Source organism: Phalaenopsis equestris, unplaced genomic scaffold (assembly GCF_001263595.1).
Source record: "Phalaenopsis equestris unplaced genomic scaffold, ASM126359v1 Scaffold000504, whole genome shotgun sequence".
NCBI lineage: Eukaryota > Viridiplantae > Streptophyta > Magnoliopsida > Asparagales > Orchidaceae > Phalaenopsis > Phalaenopsis equestris.
In genome coordinates, this window is record NW_018164944.1 from 788,986 (window position 1) to 807,938 (window position 18,953).

The window sequence follows — 18,953 nt, forward strand, 5'->3', positions numbered from 1 at the left end:
TTTTTCAAATCTACAATATGCTACTCTAAAGTATTGCTCTTCACTAGTAAGTCATGAGTATAAGCTTAAATATTCAACCCTTTTGATTATTTCGACACACACTTCATCATTTGTTGTTAACTGCTTATATCCAGTAATGAATGTCATCTCCTCACAATCAGTTAATTGAAAATTCATTTATTGATAACCAGAGAAAGAATTAAAATGGGTCATGATAGGAGTAATCAACTATCAAGTCAACTAATGAATCAATCATGGAAAAGAAAAACAATCTTTTAGGTTGATCAAATTCAAATTGGTAAAGTTTCACACTCATTTGTCATTTAACATTCAATTTTTTTACCATCAACACTTTTAACATCATGGAAAAGAATAATAATCTTCTAGTTCTTTCACAGTGAATATTCAACTAGAAGAGTTCTAAGAACAAGATCACCAAATCCAGGATCAATAAGAAGGTAATGTCCAGTCATTGGGAGTTCATGATATTGTATCCAGGGAAGACGTTGGCAGAGATAACGCTGGAGAGAAACCGGCACGACCCCGTCCTCGTCGCCTTGCCATAGATGTACAGGAAAAGGTGTTTTCTGGATATCCATCGGATCGAACTCCCACTTGCCTAACATCACCATCATATCCCTGTAATAGGACTCCTGAATGCCTTGCTGGGTTGCCACCTTCCTCCTCTGCCAGCCATATCAGAACACAGATTAAGAGTGAACGGTGGGCAAATATAAAATCAATTGTCATTAATGCAGATATAAAGAGATTGATCAAGCAACCTCATCACGAATTCCACTAGAGAAGGAAAATTCTCGATACTCAGCATCACGGTGGTTAGGGAGGTGGGTTGTACCCTTGACGACGGTGGAGCTGGGAAGCCAAGACTGACTCATCCACCAGTGAAGTAGCCAGGGAGCATAGTAGCAGATTCTAAGCGACCACTGATCTCCTACATGCTGCTGCTCGTAAGCTTCTTGGGATAATTTCTTTGGAAAACTGGGCCAGTGGTAGTTAATCACTGGAGTAAGAAGTGCCACCCCGGCGATCCTAAAACTCATGAGTGTTGGCAGTTTCTTTGGAGAGTGACAAGAGATTAAACTGATTTTCATAATGTTCTGAAATGGGAGAATCTGTAGTGATGATATCTTACCTTTCAGGGATGTATTTGATGGAAGCCCAAGCACCACAGCCTCCAATGGAGAGGCTGATGAGGAAGAATTTAGAACCCAGCTCGAGGGCATCTGAGAGCTCTTCAATGTCCAATGCGGTGCTCTTCAGTGATCGTCTCGGGTTTGGATCACTCTCGCCATAGCCAGGTCTATCAAAGCTCACCAAGTACACACCCAGCTCTTCCATTGATTCCTGCAACCATAGGTTTCGAAAAATCTTTAAAAATAATGGTCTGGCCTATGGTTTACTATAATGCTTGGAAAACCATCTCAAACAAAAGAAGTTGAATGGCTGGTTTTGGTTGTGCTTTCAATAGAAACATTCAAACCAGCGCTTGAGACACTAACATACAGCTTTGCTCGATCGTATAGCCAATCTAGTAGTTATTTTGTGTATGGGATACCCACACAATAGCTTTTTGAAATAACTAAAATATTGCCAAAAGCACGATACAAATCATTGAAGTTAATACAACAAACTTCAAAATGCAGTAGACCTATAAGCCTAAAAAATCTGTCTAAAAATCAGAAAACAAATGTTCTAGCACATAGATTAGGAGAAGCCATTGTTGCAATAATTGATGCTATCAATCATTTTCTATTAAGAACAGATTGGCTCTTGACATATGTTGTGTGATCCGTAGATCTTCAAAAATCTAGTTTTGCTTTATTGCTTGTCATGTATAAATAAATCTTCAGCTTTGGCATTCCCAACTCTCTTCTTCAAAAAGAGTTCCATTAATGTCTTGACCATTTGGCATCTCCTACTCTCTCACACATGAAAAATTACATTGATGCATGATTTTATGTGAAGAAAAAAACTTTGACATCGCATTAATATATTCATGCATATACTTAATGAGGAGAATTCCTTCATCCACTTTTACAACACTTCTGTGCTTACGTTTGCCACCCTCTTCCATTTCTACATAAAATGGTGTGAGGATGGACATGAGGCATTGCTTGAGTTTGTGACTCTTTCTAATGAATAAATACTTTTTGTTTTAAGCACAAAAAACTGTTTTTTTTTTCCACTCTCTATCTCTCTCTCGTGCTCTAAGTGTAATTTCTATACATCAATAGTGCAAATCTCTTCTTCTTTTCTTGACTGGCAACATCAAGCCATTTTTTTGGGAGTATGTTGACAACTATGGCAAAGTTATCTTACTCCTTTGCCAACTATCCTACCCTCTTATCAAATAGATCTCTTTCCTTGCTTCCATCACATTCCATGTAGGAATCACCAAGGAAGAATAAATGGGCAGGATATACAAACAAGCACAAGAAGGTTACAAAAAATGTACTTGTTAGGTAGAACCCTATCAAAATGAGAGTGGTAGCTGGTCGAAAGCCTAGGGCAGTTAAACAAACCAAAATAAAATAATAATAATAATAAAAAAATCAATAAAAAATTAAAGAGATACAGGGGAAACGATCAATGGGCTCTCTTGTATGAAAATGAGTTTTCTTCATGTCTCTACTTATTAATTATGACAAAATATCTATTTGCAAACCCAAGTATTCTGATCACTCGCACACAAGTGCACCACTTGCTTTGCACTTCAAACAACTCCTTAAGGTATGCATTATATTTGTTGCTACTATTGTAGAATCTAGGAGATTTATTTATAATTTATAATTAATAGATATTATAATATTTGATCTATATAGTTACTCCGTTATGTAATGATATTATGCAATAGCTTATAATATGTGATGTAGTCAAGCCGTTGGATTGACAGGATGCCAGAGAGAACCAAGATATTTATTGATTTTCTCCTATACCTCAATTCATGCTACTTTTACTGCTTTCTAGGAATTAATTGAAGATTCACTACCTTTCCTTGTAAATTGCATGTGATACTTTGAATGACCAAGATGCACAAACATAGAATAAATCTTCTGCTCAAATTAAATCAAATATATTAAGTTTTTCGGCCACTTGACAATTTTTTTTTTTACAAAATATAGAATGAATATTCAACCAAATCTATGACTGAGTAGTTTGTGAAGAAATGAATACTTGGTAAAAATCTTCTTTCCCTCATTCATGAGTTGGACATTGGCAGAGCCTTACAAACTTTTTACAAATAACCCCCAGACTTCTTCTATAATTCCTATTTATAATTATAACCCTAAAAAAAAGATAAATCCCAACACTCACCCTCAAGATGGGCAAAAGATATTTGTTACATAATCTAGACAAATCTAATGAACTAAGTGCTTAGCCAGGTAGTCAGCCACTTGCTCTCCAATGGCTACATAACTTAGCTCCAGTAGTACGTTATTCAGCTTTTTCTTAATGAAGAAACTATCAATCTCCACATGTCTGGTTTTATCGTGTTGCACTGGGTTATTGGCAATGTTGACTGCTGACTTAGGGTCTGTTTGGAGCAGCTGCAGCTTATCCAGCTTATCCTGATAATCTGGTGATAAACAGCTGATCCGGATAAGTTGTCTGTCTGTTTGGTTTGCGCGTTTAGAGAATAGCTGATTCTGGAAAAATGACAAATCTGCCCTTGTTTTGGATAAGCTGCAAAGAAAAAAAGAAGAAATTTTGAGCCTAAATTTTTTTTTTCTCAGAATTGTTCAAGATAAGCTTTACATTCATCAGATTAATTTTGCTTCAAAATATATGCATATGTTAATTAATTTTGCTTTGAATTCCACTATGTAGAATTTTTAAGCTCTTGGAATTTCTATGAAGACATTCATCCATCAAGGGTAACTCATTTCTATCTACCTTTCATCACAGTGAGTGAGGCAAATGGAAGTAGAATTAAGCTTATAGGCTTCAAAATCAGCAATAATTGAATAACTAAAAAGTGTAAAAACATGTCGGGATGAAAAAAAATCAATCAAAAGCAAAGTAACAAACAGACAGTCCTCTGCATATCTTCCAATTCAAAGCCAAAATTTTTCACCAATTTTCTCAATTCAAAATCAACAAACCCACTTACCAAATGAGGAACACTTATTGACGCCTTCGAGAGTGACGACGACGGTGAGGATGAAGACGAAGGGCAAAAGAAAAGCAAGGAAATAGTGAAGTAACGTCCTAGGATGCCGAACAGAGAATCAGCTAAAGCATTAGTAGCAAATACAACATAGGATGTCGAACAGGGAATCGGGTGAGATCAATGAGGCGGGAATCGGCTAATGGCGACGCGAAGAAGAACCGAGGAGACGAGAGGAGACGAGAGGGAGAGGGAGGGAGAGGAGCGATGGAGAAGCAGCTAGGGCAACGAGATCTCACAAGGGAGAAGAAGGGCACGAGAGGGATTTTTCCTAAACGCACTTCATCAAAGCGGGACGCGGGGTCGATCCCATGTCCCGCTTCTCTTCAGAAATTAAGACCGGCGTTTTCAGCCTGCCCCCCAATCGCACGAACCAAACGCTTATCCTGCGTTTTCAAAACGTCAGACGCCACAATAAGCTGCGCCAAACGCACCCTTATTGTCACACAACTTCATTTAAGTTCCTTGATCCACCTTGAGCTTGACCAACAAGGCTCTCAGCCACATCATCTCGGCAACTCCTAAGATCATGGCCCTGTACTCTACCTCTGTTGTTGACCTCGCTACTATAGATTTTTTCTTGCTCGTCCAAGTGACCAAGTTGCCTCTTACGAACATGCAGTATCCTGAGGTGAATCTTCTGTGATATGCACAACTCGCCCAATCAGCATGACAATAGCCCTCAATGTCTACATGTCCATTCTTTCTTAAGATCAACCCATTCCCTTATGCACTCTTAAATTACCTCAAAATTTGATAAACTATATCCATATGACCCTTTTTTGGTTCATGCATATAGCGACTCACCACACTCACTGCAAATAAGATGTCAGGACGCGTGTGGCTCAGATAGATCAGATTCTCTGGTATCTCTCAGGATCAGCTGACTCTCTTGCCTCTGTACTCAGCTTGGTCTTCTGATCAGTTGGAGAGACTGCAGGCTTGCATCTTAGCATGTTTGTTTCTATGAGAATATCAAGTACATAATTTCTTTGATAGAAGACTATCACCTTTTGTCCACGGGCCACCTCAATCCCGATGAAATATTTGAGCTGTCTAAAGTCCACATCAATATTTTTACCCAATCTTATCTTTGGTTGAAAAATCTGTCTCATCATCACTAGTGATAATCATGTCATCAACATATACAACAAGCATAATGATATGATCACCATTTTGACGACAGAGCACCTTATGGTCAAACATCGATTTGCCGATGTCCCATGCCCACCATAATTTTTCTAACTTGTCAAATCAAGCTCGAGGAGACTGCTTCAAGCCATAAAGGTGCTTTCTGAGTCTGCACACCTTGCCTATTGTCTGATCTGTACGAATCTTGGTGGTATTTCCATATACACCTCTAGTAACTCACCATGAAGAAAAGCATTTCTTATATCGACTTGGTGTAACCTCCACCCACCATTCACAGCCAAAGAAATCAGTGTCCTCACCATGCTCATCTTCGCTACTGATGCAAAAGTCTCGTCATATACAATGGCATATGTTTGATTGTACCTTTTTGCCACCAATCGTGCCTTATAACTCTCCATATTCCCTTCTAGATTTTGTTTCACTATACAAATCCACTTGCCCCAAACTATTCTTGTCCCCGTTAGTAAAGGTACTATCTCCCACGCACTGATCTTAGCGAGTGCAGCAAGTTCCTCCAGCATGACAATCTTCACCTTTAGATCCTCCTTAGCAACCTACCAACACTTTGGTATAGAGATAGTATCCAAAGATGCAATGAATGTTTTGTATACAGGCGATATGTTAGAGTATGAGACAAACTGAGCAATGTCATGTGAGAAACCAAAACAATCAGGAGAATAATGATTAGGAGAACGACCCACATTGCTGCGAGAGGTCATCCTTAATGTCGTGGGGGAGTGGGAGAAGGAAGATGAATCATATCACTCAGATAATCAGATTCTGAAGTGGATGGTATAGGTGTTTCAGAGGTCGTGGTAGATCGGGACAAAGGACTTCATGACACAAGTGGAACGGCAGGCACAGTTCCTTCATTCTGTCTTCTCATTGTATACACTCTTAGCTCCCCTTGAGCTTGAATCCCTTCACCTTCGGACTCATTTCCTCATTTTCCTGCTCTTCTTTAGCCGATCTTTCCCACACTACGGGACAAGCATCATTTCCACATGTTCCAATCTCTGACCATCACTATTTTCCCCCTCACGTCTCATACCTCTAGTACATGGCGAGTCACCAAAGGTTGAGGGCACCTCTAGAGTGTAGTATGGTTTAAGCTCTCTAAAGAAAACAAGCTCACAAACAGTTTCTTTTCTATCAAACTACAACAAATATACCCCTTGTGGGTAGCAGAATAAATCACGAAAATACATTTCACAGCTCTAGGATCCAATTTCCCTACTGATGGTCTATTGTCCTTCACAAAATACAACCAAAAAACATCAGTAGGAGGATCCCGCTATTATTTCTTTTCAACATCTAAAAAAAGGACTTCCAATTCAACACTCTCGAGAGCATTCTATTGATCAATTGAGTCATCATTAAAACTGCTTGCTCCCACAAGTGCTTTGGGACATTCATGTGATCATCATGCTTCAAGCTACTTCTAGGTGTCTATTCTTTCTTTTTGCTACTCCGTTTTGTGTCGGTGTATATGAACATGTGGCTTGATATTGTATCTCTTAAGTTAACAATTATTCCCCAAGTGTCTTGTTGGTATACTCTGTCTCATCCTCAGACCCCACTATCTTCATTACATCACAAACACATCACTTTTGTTTCTTAGCAGATATAACCAAGTAACATAAAAAAAATAATCATGAATCATAAAATATTTGTAACCATTCATCGAAGTTGTAGAACAATGTCCCCATATATCTGAATGCACAAAGTCAAAAGCATAAGAACTCTTATTATCAGAACTAACAAACGAGCTCCTATTATGTTTATCAAAATCACAAGCATCAGACACAAGTTTTTGTTTATTTATCTTCTCATACAAGGATGAATACAAACGACTTAATAGACTAAAAAAAGTGTCTAATGAGCCTGTGATGTAGCAACAACACATCCTCCACACTCCTTTTAGATTATCCTACTCCAGGATTTTCAACCATGGATTTTAAGGCTGAGTCCATCCCTTCCCTATCCAAGTACCAAAATCCACTATTCCACGTGTCAGTCCCAAGTCTCGGTCGAGTCCCCTTCTCTTGAAAGATCACCTTTGAAATATCAAATGAAACGATACATTTTAGTTGGAGTATAATGACACTAATGGATAAAAGATTCATTGGAAATGAATGAACACTCAAATCATTAGATATAGTCATAGAGTTGGTATACCTCACTATACCATTACCAACCACAATCTGTATTGTATTATCACCAGTTTGAATGCTCTCTGGAATAACTAGGTGAGTATAGGAAGAGAACTCATTAGTGGCATCTCTCAATTGTCGAGATACACTAGAATCTACTATCCATTCTCGTGATTTTATGATGGATATAAAGACAAGAGCATATGTATCGCTAGTACCTTAAGCTAAGTGAGCATAACTAGCAGTGTTCCCTGTGGATGACGAAAAGGTGGATGCACCCTTAGTCACATCACTTATCGCTCTCTACTTCCTCTTTAACATCTCCAATAACTCGTGATCCTCATTAGTAAAGATCACCCCTGTCTTTCTCGCTTTCTCTACTACCATCAGATTGCCCGACAACCCCCTCTTTCACCACTTGAGCCCGCACGATTACAACCATAAACTCTAGACTGTCAACATCTACCCATCTCTCTCCCTACCTTTGGACAAGCCTTGCTCAAAATTCCCATTTCTCCAAAGTTTTAGCACCTGCGGGTCTCCACCTAGGCACATGTTATACTTGAGCTCGAAACAATCAAAGCTGATCACTTACCTGGATGTTCATTCGGCTCAAAGTGAGGCTTTGTGCGACTCTCCTTTTGTATCATCGCGACGATGGCCTCATCTAGTGAAGAAATAGTTGCCTGGGCTAGGAGGATCGATCTCCTCTGATCAAATGTCAGGTTCAGATGAGCTAAAAACTACAGAATCCTTATTTGTGCAAAGATCTTCCCCTTCCTGCACCTCGAATCACCACAGGTCGATATTAGTGAGAAGTGATCAAAATCTGCCCACAACTGCTCCAAATCTATGGAGTACTCTTGAACCAATCTATCACCATGAATCATCGCCTCTATCTCACGCTAAATCGAAAACACCCTCATGTGCCTCTCAGCTCTAGCAAAGATTTTCTTCAGCTTCGCCCGAATGTCATCCACTGCTGAGGCAATCGATGGAGTCATCGAGTTGATTAGTCAGGTGAAAAACAAAGCATGTGTGGTTCTTCATTCATCTCTCTCAGCATTATCACTCTTTGGCTCGATCTCTGACACATATTCCTCTAGTCTCTACCCTAATAGAGCAGCCTCAATCCAATATGACCAACTGAAACATGTAGCAGGTCCATCAAGTTTCAGATCCACAGGAGGGAGATCTAGCTTCGCCTATGTAGAAGCACGTGCTGAGGTAGCACTTTCCGTCGAAACGCTAGCTCCATTATGAGCCCGACCAAGTCCTTCAGAACTTCAGGATCCATCTTCCCTAGAAACTCCAAACATTTACCTCCCACACTATCTCGATCTCCTGACATCCTTGACTTAACTCCCTGCCCTGCACCGAGCAGCTCGAACCACTCTACGACGATCCAGGGGTCGAAGTTTTCATCAATTTAGTCCTAGAGCATGCCTAATAAAGTGCAATTGCGGTCGTATGTTCAACTTCCCAACTTGCTGTAATCGCAACCGTACCGTGAGGTTTCACGCTATAATCCGCTGGTTGCCTTCCCAACAAGCCGCTGTCCCTTCATTGCTTTCCCAGTGAACTGTAATCGTATCGTTGGTTTCCGAGAGAGTCGTGATCCCATTGTTGCCTTCCCAGTTGCAGCTGCTTCTCGATGACCAAGCAAAAGGAAAGTAGAAAAAAAATGGAGTTCCAGGTGTCTGCACTCATCAAGTTGTACCACGCCGATCTCGACGATGATGGTCGGTTGCTAGGATTAGGCTCAGATGCCATGAAAAAATGAATATTTTGGTAAAAAATCTTCTTTTCTTAATTAATGAGTTAGCCATCTATAGAGCTTTACAACCTTTTTACAAATAACCCCAAAACTTCTTCTAAATGTCTTATTTACAATTATAACCCTAAAAAATAGATACAAATCTAGACAGCTTGTGTTATCGAAGGTCGTGGGCCTGATTTGGTACATTAGTATTGGTTATGAAGCTTGAACATGAATGTATGACTATCAAGCATACGCAAAATGAATGCCAAAACAAGCATAAATGCACTTGCACATAAATTGGACCAATAACAAAATCACTATTGATATAATAGCCCTCATTTAAGTTTTAGGCCGTCTCACCTATAGAATAAAATTTAACACTAATTCTCCACTCAATCCACCTTTCTTGTATTACAAAAAAGTTCAAAGAGCATGGATTTCAAAACATGCATAGGCAGAGTCCATTATCACTCCCCAATCTATAAGATGTAAGAACAATCAATGGGCCTCCATATATTTTAGTGTCAGGTTGTGAGTCCCACCATGCTCCTATTCCTAGTGAATGGGATAACATTCCTACATATCTCCATTATTACATTAGATTTGGGAGGGACTTCACCCTGAGTGGTGATATCAGCAATTCGGAAAATTGTCTGATTGTTTTAGAATTATAAACCTAACTTCTATATTAGTCTTCAAGGCCTATACCCTCTACGAAGTTGGGAGTCCAGCCTTACTCTTCAAGTTGTTGTTACTAAGTAACAAGTTGTTTATCTTTGTAATCTTTGGACAAATAACTCCATAATACTATTAGTTTCACCTTCAAACTTAACACACAATGAGTAGGAAGCTTTCATTTCGCCCACCGTTCTGAGTTAAGAGACCTCATCCCCTATCGTATTTTTATGACATTTATGACTTATCGAGAACCGAATGAATTTTTTAACCTAATGCTCTATCATTTTAGTTAGTCATCCCTTTCTAACATCCTGAACCTTATGGACAGCTCAGTCAGTCATATTGATAAGTTCAATCAGCCTTCTCAAATGTCCTTGTGCCACGCTACCTATTCCCTTAGCGCCCAAGCCACTTCCAGGAAGAAGTACTTTGCATTCCATTTCCAGGTTCCTCAACCATTTTACCTCAATTATGTGCACTCTCATCCAAAACCCAATATGGTCGCCTACAGATTCTGTCAAGTTGAACCCATATGTCTTTTCTAGTCATAAAGGCCCGTTGACACTCCATTTGGAAACTATTTTAATTCCCCGGCATCCATCAAATCTAGAATTCTAATATTCAAGCCTCGTACAAAACAATCCTTCTCTCTTTTTTGTTGAAGGAGAAGAGCACTTGCAAGAATTCCTAATCAAGAGCATTCTTGAGTATAATACTCCAAATGTGGATGGTATGGTGGCTTGAGCCCATATGAATTCACTATCTAATAAGACAAAATAATCCATGTATAATTCTTCATGTCATTCAAGAAAAATCACAGAGAGATATTTTGAAGTCCTTTATTGACTTGCATTGTTTTGTTTTGAAACCTTTAAAATCTCGCACTCTCTTTTCAACAACAAGCCCCTTGAAAGTAGAGCCACAAATAAACCTAACATTCGGCAAGCAACTCATAACTCCGTTCTATTAGAGCTCGTTCAAGAAATTTCGACTAATTAATCAAACTAGCTTGAACACTTTATAAATATTCGGTTGTTAAATAAACAATGTTGAACGAACAGCTTATTATTCAATTCCTTTATGTTCATGAACAAAATTATTTAAAGTTTGCAAACAAGCTCATTAAGAAGTTCCATTAAGGCTCGATTACAGCTCTCATTAATGAATACTATTATTCAAATGTTATTTTTTTAAGCTCAACAAGCTTTATTTAATGCAACTGGTTTATTTTTTCAAACAAGTTGCTCATATAAAGCTCGAGTAAAGTTCAATTATCACTCATTTATACTATTATACAAGTTGCTCGTTAATAAGCTCGATAATTCCTACAAATACTGAGATCGAACAAGATTTTAGTGAATGATCTCGAGTCGGAACATATTCCTAAACATTCAAATAAAGCTCAAGCAAGCTTTTAATAAATGAACTCGAGCTAAACCAAACCTGCACAACTTGACTCAATTTGTTTGCATCTCTCATCTCACAACTCGAAACAAAATGTCACTTAAGCACAAAGAGGCGTCAAAGTGACTAGCTACCCATGTCACTCTTTTGCAATAAGAGATGACCAGGATTGATATTTTTAACTAAAAAACTTCAACAATAATGAAGACAAATCAACAAAGTTGGTCACCTAAAAATGAAGTTAAACACCATAGTGAAGGCTAGAGATTGAAAATAATTTCAAAGAGCAAGAAGATGCCTTGAAAGCAAAGCTCTCTAATCTTGTATCATCGCTTGAAGAGTTAAGGCGGAGAACTATTAGAGTGGGAGCCAAAATCAACATCCCAATAAATAATGGTTCTATTGATGCTGCAAAGTTAGATGCATAAGTCGAATAATAGGATACCTTCTTCAATCTTTATGGTGTGGTGGAATGCACATTTTCACTTTAAGCAACAAAATGTCTCTCAGCTTTTCAAGTAGATATTCTAGCAAGAGTTCTGCTTTATAGGGTATGACGAAGATCGTTACGGAAAGTGACACAAAATTTATAAGCAAGTAGGCTAATAAATGAAATAATTGACATTAAGTTAAAAAAGAAAGCCATTTTTCTTGTGATCACTTTCAAGAGATGTCAGTCATCATGAAATAAACATCTAAGCTACACTTCTACATCTCAAATGAGCTTTAATCCTTTCTTATCAAAGATATTCACTAAGAAAATGGCATTAGTACTGCCATTAAAAGAAAGAACTAGAATCAATGGGAGAAGCTATCTAACACTCAAGAAGAGGGCTCCATGAAATCTATGACGAAGAGGAAGGTGAGTCTCCAAAAAGTAATAGCAACACATACATTCGGCGTTCCTTTGTGACCATCGCAAGATAAGCTTTTCCAAGGAAGTTTAAGAAAGAAGACAAATGGAAGTGGCAACATTCCACGTTTCAAACAATAAGTTGGAATTAATTTAACATCCAAAAATGAAACCACATGATAGTTTTTGTTGAATCCAGATTTCTCATGTAGATCATGCCCAAGGAAATAAAGCATATAGACTGAGGGACTGAGAGAAAGAGGAAGGAACACAAGCAAACTAGCCCCGAAGGGGGCGCCCTATGACCCATTTTATATCATTGAATGTAGGGGTTACAAGAGAGGGAACCAAATATCATAATAACAGAAGAGCCAACGGCCAACGGTCCCTAATACATGAAAGGGTCATCCTTATAAATGATAGGAAGGCAAAAGGAAAAATTACATGATTACCCCTACTTTAAAGAGGCATGTACAGGGCATTACAGTCTTTCATATGTCTGGACTTGCTGCTCGGCAGGCCCCTGGGTCAATCGGCTGAGCTGACTCCGGCCGGTTCTCGCCCCGAACAGTCAGTCGGCTGAATTGATTTTGGTCGGTTGTTGAACAGGACATCAGTCGATCCTTTGAGTGAGGTAACCCACTGACCTTTGGATGGTCGGTCGGTTGTTCTAACTATTGCTCCTTGGAGACCTTTGAGGAAGTTTTGAGGGAGGTTTATTGGGAGAGTTGGAACCTTTGTCCGGTCGGCTCCTTCGGACAGCAAGGAGATCTTTGTTGGGATGGCTTTGGACAGCTATGTTCATTGATTTTGAGCCTTACTAGCAATCGGCTTGTTTGTTGCTCGCTCAGCTATGCGAGATATTGCTGGCATTCGGCCAGTGTTGGACGGTCGGATTTATGAGGCCTGCGGATCTTTTGCCAAGAGGAACTTTATTTGATTTTCTTTAATCTGGACCATCAGGTCTCTTTGAGATTTGTGCTAACACATTCTTAGTGTTCTTAATTAGAAGGGGTGTCAAATCTTGAGCCGACTTGCCAGCTAGACCATAACTCGACTCCAAAAATCAATGTATGGGTTGACGTAAAAAGTTATTGGATTGGGTTAAGAATCCTAACCTGTCTATTTTTTCGAGACAAAATCGTGTTGATCCGTCAACCTGAAACTAAACCGCTAACCTGAAATAAACCTAAAGTCAATCCTCCAACCTAAGATTGACTCAAAATTTACTCAAATTTGACTCGAATAGCTATTATGTCTGATATTAAACAAGTTATATGGGTCATGTTCGGGTCAAAGAGATTCGACTTGGGCGTCAGACCCAAGCCGACTCATGAAGCCGAGTTGACACCTCAAACGGTTGGCCAACTAAGTTCGTTAATTAGCCAAATTTTGCAACAACTTTGTGACCGAAAAATAGCGCAACTAGACCATAGGAATGACAAGTTTTAAGCCCGAGATATGCATTAATCAAAATTTTCTTAATTATTTAAATTTTGCAGTCTTGGACACACCCATTACTGGTTTAGGTGGTTTATTAATTTTTTTTACGATCTCATCAGTTTGGTGTTTAGCATATGGCAAGAATCATGAGAAGGCAATTTTGTTCCATAAAATCTACTTATAGTTTTTAATCTAACAAAATTAAGATTGGCTGATTCTAGGATGTGATTTATACAGGAAAGGTGATGCATGCGTCAAGGGGTAACCATAGGAATAAAAGAAAATTGGTTCAAACACAATGGCATATGAGTGCAGTTTGTTACAGGTACACCAGCCACCTATATCTCTCTCTATAACCAGTTATACCATGCATCACACAGGTGTTGCTTTGAAGCATGGAAAACATAGGAAATTGCTTCTAAATTTGTCAAGTTGAACATTGCCAAAGCAAGAAGCAACAAAAAATTGACAACACAGAGCAAGTAAAGTCGCTTGGGAGAACAAATGGAAGCAAAGATAAAGTGAGAATAAGAAATAGTAAAATAAGACAATTAGATGCTAAACCCGTTCTCCCCTTCACATTCAAGCAAAGAGTAAGAGTGTCCTAGTGAGAATCTGCGCTTGACTTTTAGTAGGTGTTTGGTAGCATCATTTAAAGAGGATTTAACGATGGATTGAGCATAAATTCAGCCAAACATAAAAAAAAAATTAAAATTAAATCAAACGCTCCGTTAAATCAAAATTTTTCACGTTTTGTTTTTTTCTCCTAGCGTTCTATCTCTTTTAGGACGTAAATTTGGATTTAGTAAATTCAATTGTTAGATAGATTTAAGCAATTTTTCCTAATGTCGCTTGCGAGTTCATCTCCGCAGCACTGTCGATCGGATTTATTAGATTCGATAAATCCTACTTAACGTAGATTCAGGCTGCAGCCAAACATCGCCTGGCTTCATAAAACATGGAAGATTTGCAACCATGATTATACCTAGATTACAAGACCACTGGCTGACTTCCCGTTCCTCACTTTTTTTATGATAGGATTTTCGTGCTAATTGTCGGTTTTAGTGTAGATTCAAATTTGAAATGCATCTTTTAGGGGTTTTTATACGGACCCACTATTGGGGACTTTCCTTGCCTCTGAGTTGCTGCTCTATGAGCCACCAACTCCATGAGTTTTCCTGCTCGAATCAACTCCTCGACAGGCTCCGGAAGTGTCTAAACTTCTACTTGTCATGGGCTAGTCCCTGTGATATTTGCAGTACTTGTTAGTATTTCAAAGGAAAGCTCTGACCCTCATCGGCGGCACTATTTTGAAATAATTTTTATACTAGATGACGTCCGCTATCTCAACCATCGACATTCTCAAAGGAGTGGCCCGAGGATTTTCGTGATTGTTTTGGAGTCGTTCATAGTGTTGAGCAGAGCTAACATAGTATTAAGTCGGTCGCTGGTCATGGCTCCTCGCTTGACCTCCTTGATTGTTATTCTGGCCGGTTCCTTTATTTACATGAGGTGGTCATCCATCTCTGTACCAGGGACGGATGGGGGGACGTGAGTTCTCCTTGGGTTTCCATCAACTGTTATGCAGGGCCTTCTTCTGGGGGTAGTGGTCTGACGGTTCGGGTTTGTTGTAAATGCTGGTGACATTCTCTTCAGCGGTAATATTTTTGCTAGCCATCCCCAACAGTTCAGTCAAGCTCTACGATTCCACCAAGCTAAGGTCATATCAGAATCTCTCTCCCCTCAAGCCTGGGTTAAAGCAGCGTGTGCCATTTCGATTCGCAGGACTTTTACCTCCAATATCTCCATCTGGAATCGTGTGATGTATGAATGCAAACTTTCGTTCGGCCATTGCTTAATGTACCATAAGGCTTGTGCATTCTTCGTAAGCCTTTGGGCACTTGCAAACTGCGCCAAAAAGAGTCTCTCCTAAAGTCAGTGAAGTAAGCGATTTCTCGAACTGGCAGTGAGTTGAACCAACTCAGAGCCGATGACCTCAAGGTGGTAAAAACATACGATATTTAAGCGTGTCAGATTTTCAGAAGAAACATGGATGATTCAACCGATGCAAGATGGTCACTAGGATCAAACCGACCCTTATAGGATTCTAGTGTTGGGAGTTTAAACTTCTTAGGGACTCGGCTCCTAAGTTTTGGAAGGAGAATGCATTCTCTGGTTAGCGTGGGGCCTCAGTGTACCCAACTCGTTGTCACTCCATCAGTGCGGATTCAACACTTTCCTGGTATTGTGAATCTCCGGCCTTGTCTGGGCCATAGTTCAATTGCCTATCGTTACGCGCCCACTCTTCCTCTCGAGGGGAATTCTACCCTTGAGATACGCATTCTCATCTTTGGGTCGTAACAGCTGAAAGAACCTTCGTAATGTCCTATTATCTGGTTTATCAACCCTTGCATCTCTTGTTGCACGAATCCCTCCACAAACTATCTAGTGCATTCCATGTTTATTATGTTTCTCTGGTGGTTTTATTTTTGTTGTTGTGCTCCTCTTCTTGTTGACGGCATAACTCCACACTCACCCCACCTTTCAGAATGTTGAATCCAAAATTGTCTAGGAGACACAGCCAAGAAATAGACCGTTATAAGAAAGAGAAAGAGAGAGAGAGAGCACATTTACGAACAGTCTTTTATTCAGAGAAATGATCCCCTATTTATAGACATGGGGAGTACAATTGTGAGATTACATTTATGCCCTCAGTTTATTAGGATAATGAGAGTTATTTTAGTATTTATACACAGGAGTTCATTATTTCCATCGGAGGGTCCTTTCGAGCTAGAGGAGTCTATCAGTCGGTCCGTACTTTAGACATGTTGATCAACTATGCTGGCAAGACTAGGGGAAGCGAGTCGAAGGTCATGGCAGCCAATCAGATCAAGGTCCCCAGGTCACTTCTTAGACTTGGTCTGGGAGGGAAATGATCGGTCGGTAGATTTTGTTGCACATCATTCGGGTTCCTCCATCGAATCATCTGATTTCCTAAGATTCGTGCTAACACATTTTTGGTACACACATAGATAACACTTAAACTTTGATAAAATACAAAATAATGGATTTAGTCCAAACTTAGAGTAAAAAAGAATTCAATAAGGTAGTGAAATTTGTGCTGCTCAAAAATATTTGACAAAAAATTAGCATAAATTCGGTTATAGTGTAGATTCAAATTTGAAATGCTTCTTTTAGGGGTTGTTTGGCTAAAAAGAAAATTTAATCTATGTAGAATTTAATAAATTTTTAAATCATTCTGGTGACGTTAAATCCTGGATACTCTTTGGCATGACAAATATTAAACTTGAATTAATCCGGGAATTTAAAAGCAGAATTTAAAAGCAAAAAAAAAAAAAAGACCATTACATACATACCACACATTTCTTATATGTTTACATACATAACCTAAACTTTAACAAAATACAAAATACCAGATTTAGTCTAAGCTGCGAGTAAATAAGAATTACAAGGTAGCAAAATCTGTGTTGCTCAAAAATATTTGAAAAAATTTAGCCTAAACTCTAACAAAAAGTTAGTTAGATCTCGCAACCAAATAGCTCCTTAAGAAGTTTTTGAGGTTCATGCGTATGAATCTAATTGTTAAATTCAGAGGTTATAACCGTTCGATTACATAACAAAATCTTCTCTATGTGCTTTCAGGAAACTCAGCAACCAGTTCAAACACACTAGAAACAACGGAGGAAGATGACGCCTCAATGCAAAAAATAGTGGGAATTGGGATCAGTATGCTTACAGGGGAGGCTCGGATCCCGTCAAGACGGGAGCCTGAGAAGCCATGGCAGAAGATGATCTTGAAACGGGCCTTGTTCTTGGGCACTCCCCACTCCTTGTAGGCCAAGTGACGTCCATCCCTTAATCTGATCCTCGTTGCCGTTACCGGCGGCCCTCCCTCCGATCCGCATAGGCTGGGCTTCGGCGGCTTTATCGCTGCATAGAACCAGCTTACCAGTCCGATGGCCACCGAAGCCGCAATCGCAGAATAGTTAACCATTCCTGCCCTAATTTCACAGATCGGCTTTGGAATGTAGAAGTCTGAGAGAGAAAAGAGAGAGGAAGAGTACTTGCTCGGCTTGCTGGTGGGTCAGTACTGGTGTGGGAAGGGAGTGGCTGACGACGGCCGTGCTTCTTTCTTCTCACCCGTGATCGCCGGTGATCGGTCGTGTGTGCTTACGAAAAAATATTAGATCAGTAACAAACGATAGTAAAAAAAAAATGGTACAAAAATATTCTCTCATGTGTTATTCATGTGTTATTGTGTGTTATTTATGTGTTATTATATGTTATTCATGTATTATTGATGTGTTATTGTATTATTATAACATCAAAAATATTCTCATAACACAATAACATCTGAATAACACGGGGAATATTCTCGACAGAAAAAAAATGACGCAGTAACAAGGGCTTGACTCGTGTTCGGCTTGTTCAAAATTGCCGATGATTGGTCGTGCGGACATGCATATGTGCTTACAAAAAAATATTACATCAGTACTACGCACGTAGAAGTAATGTGCGTAGCCAATGAAATCACGCCACGACATCTCGTGCGATAGGAAAAAAAAACGACAGTAACATGGGGAATATTCCCCCTGTGTTATTGTGTGTTATTCATGTGTTATTGTGTCCTGAGAATATTTTTGATGTTATAATAACACAATAACACATCAATAACACATGAATAACACACAATAACACAGGGGGAATATTCCCCATGTTACTGTCGTTTTTTTTTCCTATCGCACGAGATGTCGTGGCGTGATTTCATTGGCTACGCACATTACTTCTACGTGCGTAGTACTGATGTAATATTTTTTTGTAAGCACATATGCATGTCCGCACGACCAATCATCGGCAATTTTGAACAAGCCGAACACGAGTCAAGCCTGAGCTCACTCAAATTCGGCTCGTTTATAGCCCTATTTGGATGCCATGACAATAGATTAATGCATTACATTTTCTAGTTTGCTCTTATTGTTCATCTATTATTGTAATAAAAATCACTATTTTATTTTAAGAATATATATAAATTCATTCTTTTGTTGTTTTAAAATGAATTTGACAATGGTCATACTTAGGAAGAGATTGGTTGTGTTAAAATGCAATAATTGCAAACTCTCCTCACCCATGTCATTAAAAATGAAAATAGTCTCCATTAAAACTACAACAACGCTAGACAAGACAACATGGTTCAAAATCATGTCAATTATAAATTTTCCAAATGTTCTACACACACATGCACACATATTTGCACTCCCAAAACTTTAATCAAAGGTATTTTAAAAGGGTTACAAAAAG

General features: G+C 39.0%; 2 protein-coding genes across 3 annotated transcripts in view; both read right to left on the reverse strand.

Moving 5' to 3' along the window:
- Positions 1-257: 257 nt before the first annotated feature.
- On the reverse strand, positions 258-17,740 carry LOC110028199. The gene is made up of 4 exons (XM_020729950.1): positions 17,392-17,740; positions 1,154-1,365; positions 783-1,050; positions 258-686 (listed from the first exon to the last, which is right to left on the reverse strand). The coding sequence occupies exons 1-4, from the start codon at positions 17,647-17,649 to the stop codon at positions 393-395; spliced, it is 1,032 nt and encodes a 343-aa protein (XP_020585609.1). The 5' UTR covers positions 17,650-17,740; the 3' UTR covers positions 258-392.
- LOC110028198 (mitochondrial inner membrane protein OXA1-like) overlaps positions 17,658-18,953 on the reverse strand; it is a 62,151-nt gene continuing 60,855 nt past the window's right edge. For both annotated transcript variants that reach the window (XM_020729948.1, XM_020729946.1), the window contains exon 11: positions 17,658-17,824. In XM_020729948.1, the coding sequence (XP_020585607.1) occupies positions 17,740-17,824 (85 nt within the window). In that variant the 3' untranslated portion in view covers positions 17,658-17,739. The remainder of the gene's footprint in view (positions 17,825-18,953) is intronic.

Bases quoted from the DNA above. Each gene is read 5' to 3' on its own strand.
- LOC110028199 (XM_020729950.1), bottom strand. From the start codon at position 17,649: ATGGTTAACTATTCTGCGATTGCGGCTTCGGTGGCCATCGGACTGGTA. The intron at 1,366-17,391 runs GTAAGCATACTG...CTATGGTTGCAG, and splicing joins ACGGGATCCGAGCCTCCCCT to GAATCAATGGAAGAGCTGGG. The intron at 687-782 runs GTTGCTTGATCA...TATGGCTGGCAG, and splicing joins CTAGTGGAATTCGTGATGAG to AGGAGGAAGGTGGCAACCCA.